This window comes from Piliocolobus tephrosceles, unplaced genomic scaffold (assembly GCF_002776525.5).
Source record: "Piliocolobus tephrosceles isolate RC106 unplaced genomic scaffold, ASM277652v3 unscaffolded_20380, whole genome shotgun sequence".
NCBI lineage: Eukaryota > Metazoa > Chordata > Mammalia > Primates > Cercopithecidae > Piliocolobus > Piliocolobus tephrosceles.
Window position 1 is genome coordinate 1 of NW_022302511.1, and position 13,053 is coordinate 13,053.

Sequence of the window (13,053 nt, forward strand, 5' to 3'; positions counted from 1 at the left end):
AGGCCCAGCCCCTCCGCCCTCAGACCCAGGAGTCCAGGCCCCAGCCCCTCTCCTCTGTTAGACCTGGAAGTCCTCAGACACCTCCCCTCTGCCCTCTGCTGCCCCACCGTGCTTCCCCCCTCTCCTCACCTCCTCCCACTCCCTCTGGGCCTCGACCTCATTGTCATCGCCCTCCTCATCTTCATCCTCCAGCACTTGGTGCTCCTGCGTGAAGGGCACGGAGGAGGCGGAGAGGAAGCGCAGGCGGTACAGCAGCCGCACCCACTGGCCGAACTCCCGGTGTCGGGTCTCGAGTGGGGCACGCAGTTGCAAGTAGAAGGTTCGGCTGGTGTTCAACTTGACCTCGAGCTGACACCGGCTTTCATCGTGGACAAAGAGCTGGACGAACTTCAAGGGGAACAGCCTGGGTGGGAGGAAGGGGCAGACTCAGGTTCTGACCCTGTTGGGTCTTCCTGCACCATCGGGGTCAGGGGTCCCCACCTTGCCACGCTTCCCTCTGCTCCAGGAATCCCTTTCCACTTTCATTGCCTCTTGAATTTGAGTCCATTCCCAACTTTATTCCAGCCACATGTCTCCTTTTTGTCTCCCACTAATCCTCTCCCCTAAACTCCAGACTCAAATATACAATTGCCTACTTGAAATTTCCATCTGGGGCCGGGCGTGGTGGCTCACGCCTGTGATCCCAGCACTTTGGGAGGCCGAGGCGGGTGGATCACCTGAGGTCAGGAGTTCGAGACCAGCCTGGCCAACATGGCGGAACCCCATCTCTACTAAAAATACAAAAAATTAGCCGGGCGTGGTAGTGGGTGCCTATAATCCCAGGTACTCGGGAGGCTAAGGCAGGAGAATTGCTTGAATCTGGGAGGCAGAGGTTGCAGTGAGCCGAGATCGTGCCATTACACTTCAGCCCAGGAAACAGTGCAAGATTGTCTCAAAAAAAAAAAAAAAAATGTCAGCTATTATTCTTCTATTTGAGGGACAAAAATCAACCTCCGACTCCCAGGCTCAAGTGATTCTCCTGCCTCAGCCTCCCGACTAGCTCCCGAGTAGCTGGGACTACAGGTGGCCATCATCATGTCTGGTTAATTTTGTATTTTTGTAGAGACGGGGTCTCACCATGTTGGCCAGGCTGGTCTCGAACTCCTGGCATCAGGTGATCTGCGCACCTTGGCCTCCCAAAGTGCTGGGATTACAGGTGTGAGCCACCACACCCAGCCTCCACTGCTGTTTTTAAAGAAAGGGTGGATCCATATATATGTCTGTGTATATATACGTGTGTATATGTGTATATATGTATATATGTGCATGTATGTGTATATGTGTCTCTGTGTATATAAGTATATGTGTATATACATATGTATGTACGTATTTGTGTATACATGTATACATCTGTGTGTATACATGTATTATGCATATATGTAAATGTATGTATATATGCGTATACATGTACGTGTGTATACATGTATTTATATGTGTATGTGTGTATGTATATGTGTATATATGTATATGTGTGTATATATGTATATGTGTATATATGTATATATGTATATATTTGTGTATCTATATGTATATATACCTGTCAGAAACTGCCCCAGAATAGCTCAGGGCTGAAGTTGGTTAGACAGAAGTGAGGGGCTAGGAGATGAGTCCTGAGGCCAAATTTGCAGAGCAAGCTCAATGTTCTCACTTCAGTGGTATGTTCATTTGGGAAGAGGTTTTAGGGTGCCAAAGGAGCTCATGAGAGGGTCAAAGCCACTCTCAGCATCATCATTGGTGTTCTTCCAACTGCAGGTCATGATTCAGTGAGTGATGAGATCACTGGTGAAATACAGTTAGCATTTAAAATAAAAGGGGCTGGGCAAGGTGGGTCACACATATAGTCCCAGCACTTTGGGAAGTTAAGGGAGGAGGATTGCTTGAGCCCAGGAGTTCGAGACCAGCTTGGGCAGCACGGTGAGACCCTGTCTCTACAAAAAAAGACAGGGTCAGGCAGCTGAGGTGGGAGGATCGCTTGAGCCTGCAAAGAGCTGTGATCACTCCAGCCTGGATGACAGAGTGAGACACTGTCTCAAAATTAAATATGAATGAATGGATGAATGAATGAATGAATGAATGAATGAATGAATGAATAAATAAAGGCCAGGCTCAATGGTTTATGCCTGTAATTCTAGTGCTTTGGGAGGCTGAGGTGGGAGGATCACTTGAGGCCCGGAGTTCAAGACCAGCCTGGGCAACATAGTGAGATTCCATCTCTACAACACATAAACAAAAATAAATGCATAGTGTAGAAGAGAAAATATCTCAGTGTACTGTACTGGCGTCAGAATACTGCTCTGTGAAAGGTTTTTAACTTAGGGGGTATTAATAAAGGCTGTAAGTAATCTTGAATACATGCAGGTCAAAATCTGATTTGGCTACCAAATTACAAAAGCAATCTTTTGGATTTCAGAAGTGCAGAGAAAGAACTGTGGACCTTCATGTGTGCATGTGTGAGACAATGAGTTTGTCCTTCCTTCCTTTCCTCCTTCCTTTATTTCTCCCTCCTTACTTTCTTCCCTTTCTTTTCTCTCTCTTCTTTCTTCCCTTTATTTCTTTGAGAATGGGTCTCACTTCATTGCCCAGGCTGGAGTGCAGTGGTGTGGTCACAGTTCACTGCAGCCTGGAACTCCCAGGCTCAGGTGATCCTCCTGGCTCAGCCCCAGTAGCTAGGACCACATGTGTGTGCCACCACACCTGGCTAGCTTTGTAATTTTGATTTCTGTAGAGATGGGGGTCTCGCTATGTTGCCCAGGCTGGTCTTGGACTCCAAGCCTGAAGTAATCCTCCCACCTCAGCCTCCCAAAGTGCTGGGATTACAGGCGTGAGCCACCGTACCTGGCGTCTCTCTTTCATGAACTGTGAGATATGGTCAAAAAAGTGAAAGCCGGACAGGCATGGTAGCTCATGCCTGTAATCCCAGCACTTTGGGAGGCCCAGGCAGGCAGATCACCTGAGATCAGGAATTCGAGACCAGACTGGCCAACATGGTGAAACCCTGTCTCTACTAAAAATACAAAAATTAGCCGGGTGTGGTGGCAGGTGCCTGTAATCCCAGCTACTCGGGAGGCTGAGGCAGGAGAACTACTTGATCCCGGGAGGCAGAGATTGCAGTGAGCTGAGGTTGTGCCACTGCACTCCAGCCTGGAGACTCTGTCTCAAAACAACAACAACAAAAAGTGGCAGAATGTTTCTGTACTACGGGCACATAAACATTTCAGTGTTTGTAGCTGGAGTTGGAGCAGGAGCCTTGGGTGAGAGAAGGGAACAGCTCTGCTGTCTATTTTGTGCTTGTTGTCTCGTATGTTAGCATTACCTTTTCTTTTTCTCTTTTCTTTTCTTTTTTCTTCTCTTTTCTTTTGAGACAGAGTCTTACTCACTCTGTCACCCAGGTTGGAGTGCAGTGGCATGGTCTTGGCTCACTGCAACCTCCACCTCCCGGGTTCAAGTGATTCTCCTGCCTCAACCTCCCAAGTAGCTGGGATTACCGGCGCCTGCCACCACACCTGGCTAATTTTTTGTATTTTGTATGTTGGCCAGGCTGGTCTCAAACTCCTGGCCTCAAGTGATCTGCCTGCCTTGGCCTCCAAAAGACTGGGTGTGGGCCACCGCACCCAGTCTGCATTACTTTTTCAATGAAAAAATACAACATAAAGGAGAGTATGGAGTGAGGCACAGGAGGGCTCAAGAACCATGAGATCCACAATCATGACAAGCTTGGCGTTCCAATCCCGGCCCACTCTGGAGCCACAGTGGGACCCTGGGCAAATGGTTCCCGGCTCTCTGAGCCTCAGTTTAGCTCTTTGGAGGACGGGGCTAAGGGACCCCACCATGTGAAGATATGAGGTCAGAGGTGAGATGGCATGCACGGCCCAGGGGCATCTGGCATGAGCAGGCCCTGTGGAAATGGTCATTTTCCTGACCCCTGCTGGGGCATGGCTGAGGACTGTCCCCTTCAGGTCTGTCTAGTCCCTGATTTCTGGCCCCTGAGGGCTGCTCTGTCCTTCTCCCATGTAGACGGCAGCTCAGGGAGGGCTGGTAGCACCGCCAGCTCCTGGCCCTGGGGGTGGTCTGGGTGAGGGGAGGTATTGCTGGGGGCTCAGGTGCCTGGAGCTGAGGGAGGAGGGGGTCTCGGCTGAGGTGGAGGCAGTTACCCGAAGAGTTGCAGGCGTCCATTCTCCTTGTCAGGACCAGCCAGAAGCAATAGATCCGGGAGCTCCAGGGCTGGACTGGAGGCTGCCACCCCCATGGTGACCTCGTTGGCAACTTCTCCCAACCGAGTCACCTGGGGCCAGAGGTCAGAGGTTAGGGGCAGGATAGATGTGGGGGCTGAACTGGGGAGGGATCAGAGGCTAGGAATCTTGGTAAGGGAAAGGTCATGAACCAGGTGAGCTGAAAATCAGGCTGGGGGCCAGATATCTTGGAATTAAAGGTCAAGAATAATATGGATGTGAAGTTAGGGAAACTGAGGCAACGGAGTTAGAGGTTCACAAAGAATCTAAAGAACTAGAGGTATGGGGCGTCAGAGGTCATATAGGAGTTGGGAGTCGGGAATCCCACGAGATGGACGTTATGGGGGAGCAGGGGCTTTCCAAGTCAGGAGGAGATCGAGGGACAGGCCGAGGCTTGGGATGAGGGGGTTCTGGGGCTCCCTACCTGCACAAAGTTGCTCTCAAAGATGGGGAAGTCCCGCAACTGGTCGAATTCGCCGCTCTGGAGGTAGCGTTGGAGCCGTCTGGGACGGCCCGTGGAAGAGGCTGGAACCAGGAGGCATTTTAGCAGGACGAAGTCTGGGGGTCGATCCCGGGAGGCTGTGTCTGGCTGCCAGATGGGAGGGCCCGGCACAGCTCCGCGCAGAGGACGGGGTATCAGATGTCCCCGAATTGCCGGCCCCAGCCTTTACTTGGTTCCCTCACCAGGTCCAACCCCTCCAGGCCTGGCTCCATCTCTCACCTGCCATCCCACCTGGTTCCACCTCGCCAGCTCCACCCACGGCCGGCTTAGCGCCGCGATCCCGCCTCATCGCGATGTCCCCGCCCGACGAGAGCGGAGGAAGGAGCCGAGGGAGAAAATGAGGGGCTGGGCTACGGGCATTGTGACATCATGATGCGGATAGGGTTTTATGACGTCACACAGAAGCGGGCTCCCAGTTTGTGATGACGTCCCTGGAGGGGGCGGCTCCATCCTGCTGATGTCAGGCCCCAGGAGCGGACGGGCGCCAGTGCGCAGGCGCTGGGACCCAGCGCAGGCGCACGCGCGTCACGATGCGGCCTGTTTCTCCCGGCGTGCTGCGCGGCTCCTGCCTCTCAGCCGACCCTTCGCTGGTGGGAAGGAGCCGAGATGGCGGCAACGAGCGCTGGGGCGACCCGGCTGCTCCTGCTCTTGCTGATGGCGGTAGCAGCGCCCAGTCGAGCCCGGGGCAGCGGCTGCCGGGCCGGGACTGCTGCGCGAGGGGTAAGTGCTCTTTAGCTGTGCATAGCGGGCGCGGTCTACGGATATCGCGGGTCTTGGGTCTTTAGGTGACTTACAGACGGAAGGAGGCTGCGCAGGGCTGAGAGGGAAGAGGTGGGCGATCTCTGGAAAGCCGGGCCTCAGTCACGCACGCGCAGGAGGGGCCTCGCCAGTGCACCGGGTTGCAGCGACTCGGAGGGAGAACAAGGAGCACCTGTTGGAAAGGCTCTGGCTCGGGAATATGTATGAGGAGGGCGGGGCGGGGGGGGGTGTGGAATCTTGGAGAATCACGTCGGGGCGGTTAAAATGAAAGAGGCATGGTGAAGCCGGGCGCGGTAGCTCTTCTGTCATCCCAACGCTTAGGGAGGCCGAGGCGGGAGGATTGCTCGAGGTCAGGAGTTCAAGACCAGCCTGGGCAACATAGCGAGCCCTGTCTCTACAAAAAATACTAATTAAAAAATTAGGCCGATCGCGGTGGCTCATGCTTGTAATCCCAGCACTTTGGGAAGCCGAGGTGAGCGGACTACTTGAAGTCAGGAGTTCAAGACCAGCCGGCTCAATATGGTGAAACCCCGTCTGTACTAAAAATGCAAAAATTAGCTGGGTGTGGTGGCAGGTGCCTGTAATCCCAGCTACCCGGGAGGCTGAGGCAGGAGAATCGCTTGAACCCGGGAGGCAGAGGTTGTAGTGAGCTGAGATCACGCCACTACACTCCAGCCTGGGCGACTGAGCGAGACCCTGTCTCAGAAAAAGAAAATAAGGAGTGGGAGGGGGATCTTGAGGAGGTGGAGAGGAGTTTTACCTCCTGAATATGCACGAATATGCAGGTTTGGAGATTGGAGAAAAGGAAAGCATGAATCTTGAATGTGCTTAATAGGGACTGAACTCAGGCTGCATCTTGGCTCTTGGGCTGTCAGGTGATAAGGAGGCCATTGGATATTAGCATGAAAAAGAAGTCTTGGGAGAGGGAGGGTGTCATTTAACTCATGAGTATTTGTGGTGCAAGGCTTGAAATTGACCTTGGGATAGTTGCTTTGGCAGTGAGGTTAGGCATGTTTGTAGCATCTGGTTTTCTGAGGGTGAGGGAGTTCAGATTATGAATATTCATGAAATGGGTGGTTTCCAGTGAAATAGAGGCAAGCAGCAGTGATTAACCTGAAGATAAGGCTCCTCCCTCAGCCCACCCCAATCTGTCTGTCCTGGGCTTTGTGGGTGACTGCCATGCTGAGGACTTGGATGGTACTCACCTGGGGCCTTCTGTGTCCTCTGCAGGCCGGGGCGGAAGGCCGAGAGGGCGAGGCCTGCGGCACGGTGGGGCTGCTGCTGGAGCACTCATTTGAGATCGGTGAGTCAGGCAACATCCTCTCTTAACATTGGTGCCCTGAGAAGGCAAGACTTGGAGTCCGGGTGCCTCCTGTCGTATGACATTTACTAACATCCATTTACTAACAGATTTGCCCCAGGTTGGGGGAAAGAGGGACATGAAAGAAGAGAAATGCTGTCTTTAAATGCCCCCTTGCCTGTAAGACAAATCTCAGTTTTTAAAAGGTCAGCACAGCAGTAATAATGTCAGAGCCGACTTTCCCGATCAGTTGCCACGTGCCCAGCATTCGTGGTTGCACGCTTTGCAAGTATTAACTCAAATGTTCTCACAGCAGCCATGTGAGGTGGTAGGTATTCGTGTCAGCCTCCTTTTCCAGAAGAGGAAATGGGCTCAGAGTAGGCACCACACAAGGTCTCATAGTGAGTGAGTGGCAGAGCAGGAGCCAGCTTCAAAGCCAAACTGAAATTGCCATGACGCAGGCGTCCGGGTTCCCAGAGCTGGACGTCAGTGCTGCCCAGAGTGTAGTAATGGAGTCTGAGGCCCCGAACCTGAGGCACAAACCCTGAAGCTGGTGCCCCTCTGCAGACCCTGGCATCTGCTCAGGGAACAGCTCCCCTGCTTCTGACACAGCCAGGTGGTTGGGAATTCCTGAACTCCACAGCCTCCGTATTTTGCAGTTGGGGAAGCTGAGGCTTAGGTTATATGGCTGTCCCTGGGTCACCTGGTGAGGCAGAGGCAGGATTTGGGAGCTGTGGGGTTCATGCATCTGCTATGGGTTGCCTTGTGAGGTAGAACATGGTAGAGGTGTCCCCACTTTGCAGATAGGAAAATGGGGGCCAAGATGGGGAGGGAACCTGGTCACTCGGGTGGAGGCCAGGCCAAAATTTGAAGCTGGACCTCCTGGCCCCTGCCTGGGTTGAAAGATGGGTGGGGGGCGGTGGGGGGCGTCTCTGAGCCGGAGCTCCTCACAGATGACAGTGCCAACTTCCGGAAGCGGGGCTCGCTGCTTTGGAACCAGCAGGATGGTACCTTGTCCCTGTCACAGCGGCAGCTCAGCGAGGAGGAGCGGGGCCGACTCCGGGTGAGGTGGGGCACTCAGGGCTGGGTGTAGATGGGGATGGAGGGTATCTAGCTGTCTCTTCAGCCACCCCCTGCTGGTCCCCCGCAGCCTTCCCTCCAGTCCCAGGTGAGCTTCCAGCACCTCCTGCCACTCTCAGCCTCTGTCCTGGATGACTGCCCCGGTGGAACGGCATTGCAGTTCGTCTTGGCGCTGCCAGGCACAATGTCCTGCCTCATGGCCTCTGCCCACACTGCTCCCTCTGCCCGCAGACCCCCTTCCCCTGCAGGTTTCACACAGTCGGCTCCTCTCCTCTTCCAGATTCAGCTGAGCTGTTTCATGACCACTTAGATGAGCTTTGCTTGTGAGGAGAAAGAGATCCTTAAAACAGCCATGGTTGGACAGGAGCTCACTTCTGTCGCCCTTGTTGTGACAGCCTCAGGGCCCGGCTCAGTCCTCCCTAGGTGTCATGCAGAGAGGCCCCAGGGCTCCAGGCAGGATAGAGCGGGAGAAATAGGGGCAGAAAGAGCAGCAGCATTTAGAGAAAGCTTGCAAAAGCTGGCACAGCCCACTTCCACCCATCGGCCAGATGTAGCTGTGAGGGAGGCTGGGAGTGCAGGCTTGATTCTGGCGGCCACGCGGCGAGGTCTGCCTGAGCAGCCTTCCTGCTTGGTGCCCACATGATTCTCTTGTCACAGCTGCCCCCAAACAGAATTTATTGTGCGTGTAACTGGTGCATCCAGGCGTGGGGTGGATGCCAGGTGCGGCTGGATCCAGGCACAGGGAAGGCATCCTCAGGACCCACTCCATCGCTGGGCTGGGCTCTGTGCACCTTGTGATGGCTTCTCCCCTAGGTAGGGCATTCCCAGCTGCTCCTGGCCTCACCCACCAGCCAGGCCACCCCAGCAGGAAGAGTCCTGGGCAGACTCAGGTCGGCCAGCCTGGGGAGTGTGGGCTGTGAGGCGGGTGGGGCTGGAGAGGGGCCTTCGCGGAGGCCTGGTGGGCATCACAGCCTGTCCAGGGCTGGCGCCATCCTTCTGACCAGCACCCTCTTCTCCCATCCCCAGGATGTGGCAGCCCTGAACGGCCTGTACCGGGTCCGGGTCCCAAGGCGACCTGGGGCCCTGGATGGCCTGGAAGCTGGTGGCTACGTCTCCTCCTTTGTCCCTGCGGTGAGTTGGTGTCGAGGACAAGCCCCTTTCTCCCTCGTCCTTACCCTCCACCCTGGTCCTGCTTCCACCATTCGAACCCCTGTGTTTCTGGAGCCCGCAGAGGCCTGGGAGACTCAGACCTGGCCTTGCCCTCCAAGGCCTCCTGGTCTGGAGGGGTCGGTCCAGGTAGCGGGTGCTTTTGTGGGGACAGCATTGTGAGGACTCCAGGGTCGGTGGCGGTTGAGCTTGGGCTTGTGCCTGAGGGTGACAGGGAACCATGGGAAGGTTTTGAAAGATGCCCTGGGGATCCTGTGGTGGGGGGTAGGGGGAGGTTAGGGTGGAGCCCAGGCAGCAGGCTCCCCACCTCCGCTGACTTCACTCCCCCGACAGTGCTCCCTGGTGGAGTCCCACCTCTCGGACCAGCTGACCCTGCACGTGGACGTGGCTGGCAACGTGGTGGGCGTGTCGGTGGTGACGCACCCCGGGGGCTGCCGGGGCCATGAGGTGGAGGATGTGGACCTGGAACTGTTCAACACCTCGGTGCAGCTGCAGCCGCCTGCCACAGCCCCAGGGTGAGCCTGCTTCTAGAGCCTTCGTGGTGCCATTGCCACCTGCCCCGGCCCTTCCTGGCGGCCTCAGGGTCTCCGGGTCCCTGGACTCCGGGCCTCACCCTTCTCCTTCTCTCCCCTCGCCCCAGCCCTGAGACGGCGGCCTTCATCGAGCGCCTGGAGATGGAACAGGCCCAGAAGGCCAAGAACCCCCAGGAGCAGAAGTCCTTCTTCGCCAAATACGTGAGTGGGGCTCCCCCGCCTCCCCTATTCCCTTCCTGACAGTCCCGGCGCCTGACTAGGCCCTCTCTGCTCCCACTCAGACTCCCCTCTGGTGTTCGGGCCTGTCCTCATCCTCCAGGCCTCCTGTGTGGGGGCCCATCATTCTCCAGGCCTCCTGTGTGTCCTGGTACCTGGACTGAGGCTTGTTTGCAGGAGGCGGGTACGGAGGTGTGGTCAGGGGAGGTCCGGCCAGCTCTAGGACGCAGGGTCCTGGGGAAGGTCTCGGCATGAGCTGGGCTGGAGCCGTGAGGCTGGAGAGGAAGGGAACAGTGGAGGTTTCGAAGGAACCAGGGAGGCTTAGAAAGGAGGGGTGAGCAGATTCTCCAGGGGGATGTACAGGAAGGAGAGAGGAGAGGGTCCGGGAGGGATGTAGCCCAGGCAGGGGCATTGAGGGCAGCAGGGTGTCCCGGAGGCCTCCTGGAGCTGAGGAGGGAGGGGCCTGTGCTGCCAGCAGCAGGTCTGAGTCCAGGGGGCTTGGAGGCTGTGGCATGGGGTGGGGAGGCTGGGGACGGCCAGAGGAGGTGGCTTCCACCCAGGCCTCTGGTCCCTCGAGTGTGGAGACTGGTGGTAGTTGTGGCATAGGACCCCAGGCAGGACAAGGCCAGCGAGGAGGCCGGCGTGGCCCGAGGGAGGCTGGGAGGATGCTGAGGCTGGGATGGTTGAGCCCTGCCGTGCTGAGCGCCCTACCCGAGGGCCTCACCCGCTCTGCCCGGGTAGTCCAACAGCTGCGCTGCAGGAAACTGAGGCCCAGAGGCTGAGCCCTTGCCTGCCGGGCCCTGCCCTGCTGCCCACTCGAGCGCCCTCCCGCTCCCCGCTGGCCCTAGGGCCCCACGGCTACCCACTGGCCCTGACCTGCGCTCCCTCCCTCCCCAGTGGCACATCATCCTGGGGGGGGCCGTGTTGCTCACAGCCCTGCGTCCTGCTGCGCCAGGGCCCGCGCCACCGCCGCAAGAGGCCTGAGTGAGGACCGAGACCCCTGCCCCTCCCTGCGCCCCACTGGCCCTCCCTGACCTGTAGTGACGTAGGGGACCTGGGTGCCCTCCCCTTACGCGGCCTCCCTTCATGCTGGGCCCCACCTTCCCCACCCTGGGCAGGCGATGCCCACACTCACCTCCTTCCCCTCTCTCTCTCTTTCTGTGTCTGTCTGTCCATCCTTCCGTCCGGCTGCAGTGGATGTACATCATTCCCGTCGTCCTGTTCCTCATGATGTCAGGAGCGCCGGACACCGGGGGCCAGGGTGGGGGTGGGGGTGGGGGCGGTGGTGGGGGTAGTGGCCGGTGAGGGCCCAGGCTGGTCAGCTTCCCGTCCTGCACACCCAGGGGCCTTCCTTTCTGCTGGAGTCCCCTGTGTCCTCAGCCATCCCAAGAAGGGTTTGCTGGTCCCTCCTTTCCCCCCGTCTCACGAGGCCCCTTGTCCTCTGCCTTCTTGCTGGCAGCGGAGCGGCTGGATTGGGGCCTTTGGCACGGGAGCTGGTGTCTCCTGCGCCCGCCTCCCCCATGGCCCCATGCAGCCCTAAGGGCTTCCCCCCGGCCATGGAAGAGAGCCCGAGATCCCGGCCACTGTGCCAGCTCTGACCTCACATCCCCCCACGCTGAGCCCGTGCAGTCTGGGCACATGCCACCTTCTCTCCAGCCTCTGTGCCTTTGTTTCGGGTGGTCTCCCCCTCCTGTCCCTGGCTGGGTTAGGTGGTCCTATCCAGGCTTCTGCAGCGCCCCCCTCACTTTGACACTGGACTAGGATGCAGCCTCCCTTCTGTGTCTCCTTGAGGGTACCCTTGGTCCCCTCATCAGGGACAGAAGCATGAAAGAGCCGGGGCTGGATGGCCAGGGGCTTCTGGGCTTGGCTCCTAGCACGGCCCCTGCGGTCATGGTTTGACATTTGTCTGCCTGGTGCAGACAAGAAATCCTTGCCTTTAGGGTGACAGGCCCTCCACAGGCCTCCAGACTTGAAGGAAAAGATTTAAGATAAAAAAAACAAAACCAACAGTTAGTGGAGTCAAAGGCCAGACACTGTAAATAGAGCCCCCTCCACCGCCCCCCGCCGCCCAGCCTCCTGCCTGGACCGCGGTGCTGCTACAAGGGGCTGTGGGCCTTTGCTGTGCGCTGCCCTCTCTGTAAGTCTATTTAAAAACATCGACGATACATTGAAATGTGTGAACGTTTCGAAAAGCTACAGCTTCTAGCAGCCAAAAGCAACTGTTGTTTTGGCAAGACGGTCCTGATGGCAAGACAGTCAAGACAGGCTTGACTGAAATTCACTGCTCACTTGATACGTTATTCAGAAACCCAAGGAATGGCTGTCCCCATCGTCATGGCTGTATGAAGCTCAGCTGTGCCGTGTGGCAGTTTATTAAACTGGCCGCCAAATCGACACTCAGCTGGCCTCCTGCATTGTGTGGTTATAAATAGCACCCCAGTGAATGCTGTCATCCAGTCTCTCCTGGTTGTGGTTTGAATGATCTCGGGACGCATGACTAAAATGGAATTACAATGGCAGATGGGAAACGCGCTTATGAACAAGTGATGGGTTCACGTGAGTCGACTGTCAAGACCAGGAGGTGGTGCATGGTGGGACGTTGCCTTCCCTCTCGTCACTTCTTTTTGATTTTGACACAGGGTCTTGCTCTGTCACCCAAGCTGGAGTGCAGTGGTGATACCTTGACTCACTGTCATCTCCACCTCCTAGGCTCAGCGATTCTCCCGCCTCAGCCTCCTGAGTAGCTGGGATTAGAGGCGTGCACCACCACACCCATCTAGTTTTTGTATTTTTTGTAGAGACGGGGTTTCACCATGTTGCCTACGCTGGTCTTGAACTGCAGTACTCAAGTGATGCACCTGCCTCGGCCTCCCAAAGTGCTGGGATTACAGGCGTGAGCCACTGCGCCTGGCCTATTTTTGGTAGCTTTAATAAAGAAGATAGTCTTAGCATTGCTGACTTCTGTTTCTTCCTCCACCTGCAGGAGATAGCTTACGCTTTTTCTGTCTCCATTCCCTGTGAATCCCGCTTTACTCTTCCTAGATGATTCCTGAAGTATTTTACTAATGCTTTTTTGTTTTGTTTTGTTTTTTTGAGACAGAGTCTCGCTCTGTCACCCAGGCTGGAGTGCAATGGCATGATCTCAACTCACTGCAACCTCCGCCTCCTGGGTTTAAGTGATTCTCCTGCCTCAGCCTCCCAAGTAGCTGGGATTGCAGGTGCCCGCCA

The 13,053-nt window shown here is 56.3% G+C and overlaps 2 protein-coding genes across 4 annotated transcripts; one reads left to right on the forward strand and one right to left on the reverse strand.

Annotated features, from left to right (window-relative positions):
- Positions 1-81: 81 nt before the first annotated feature.
- FAM71E1 (family with sequence similarity 71 member E1) lies at positions 82-5,712 on the reverse strand (the record flags this gene model as incomplete). Its single annotated transcript, XM_026450464.2, has 4 exons — positions 4,990-5,712; positions 4,693-4,793; positions 4,191-4,321; positions 82-403 (listed from the first exon to the last, which is right to left on the reverse strand). Coding segments are annotated over exons 1-4 (624 nt in total), but the record flags the coding sequence as incomplete, so codon positions are not given.
- Positions 5,217-12,268, forward strand: EMC10 (ER membrane protein complex subunit 10). 3 transcript variants are annotated; one of them, XM_023182276.3, is made up of 8 exons: positions 5,217-5,490; positions 6,760-6,832; positions 7,783-7,892; positions 8,936-9,040; positions 9,410-9,591; positions 9,717-9,810; positions 10,723-10,809; positions 11,020-12,268. In XM_023182276.3, the coding sequence occupies exons 1-7, from the start codon at positions 5,377-5,379 to the stop codon at positions 10,807-10,809; spliced, it is 765 nt and encodes a 254-aa protein (XP_023038044.1). In that variant the 5' UTR covers positions 5,217-5,376; the 3' UTR covers positions 11,020-12,268. The 3 variants fall into 3 exon arrangements, with proteins under 3 accessions (XP_023038044.1, XP_023038042.1, XP_023038043.1); XM_023182274.3 differs by lacking the exon at positions 10,723-10,809; XM_023182275.3 differs by lacking the exons at positions 10,723-10,809; positions 11,020-12,268 and adding an exon at positions 9,891-10,709.
- Positions 12,269-13,053: the final 785 nt, after the last annotated feature.

What these genes read in the sequence shown, in the direction of transcription:
- EMC10 (XM_023182274.3), top strand. Translation starts at nt 5,377, where the DNA reads ATGGCGGCAACGAGCGCTGGGGCGACCCGGCTGCTCCTGCTCTTGCTG. An exon ending in CCGGGACTGCTGCGCGAGGG is followed by an intron (nt 5,491 to 6,759) that starts GTAAGTGCTCTT and finishes TGTCCTCTGCAG; the next exon opens with GCCGGGGCGGAAGGCCGAGA. An exon ending in TCTCCTCCTTTGTCCCTGCG is followed by an intron (nt 9,041 to 9,409) that starts GTGAGTTGGTGT and finishes CTCCCCCGACAG; the next exon opens with TGCTCCCTGGTGGAGTCCCA.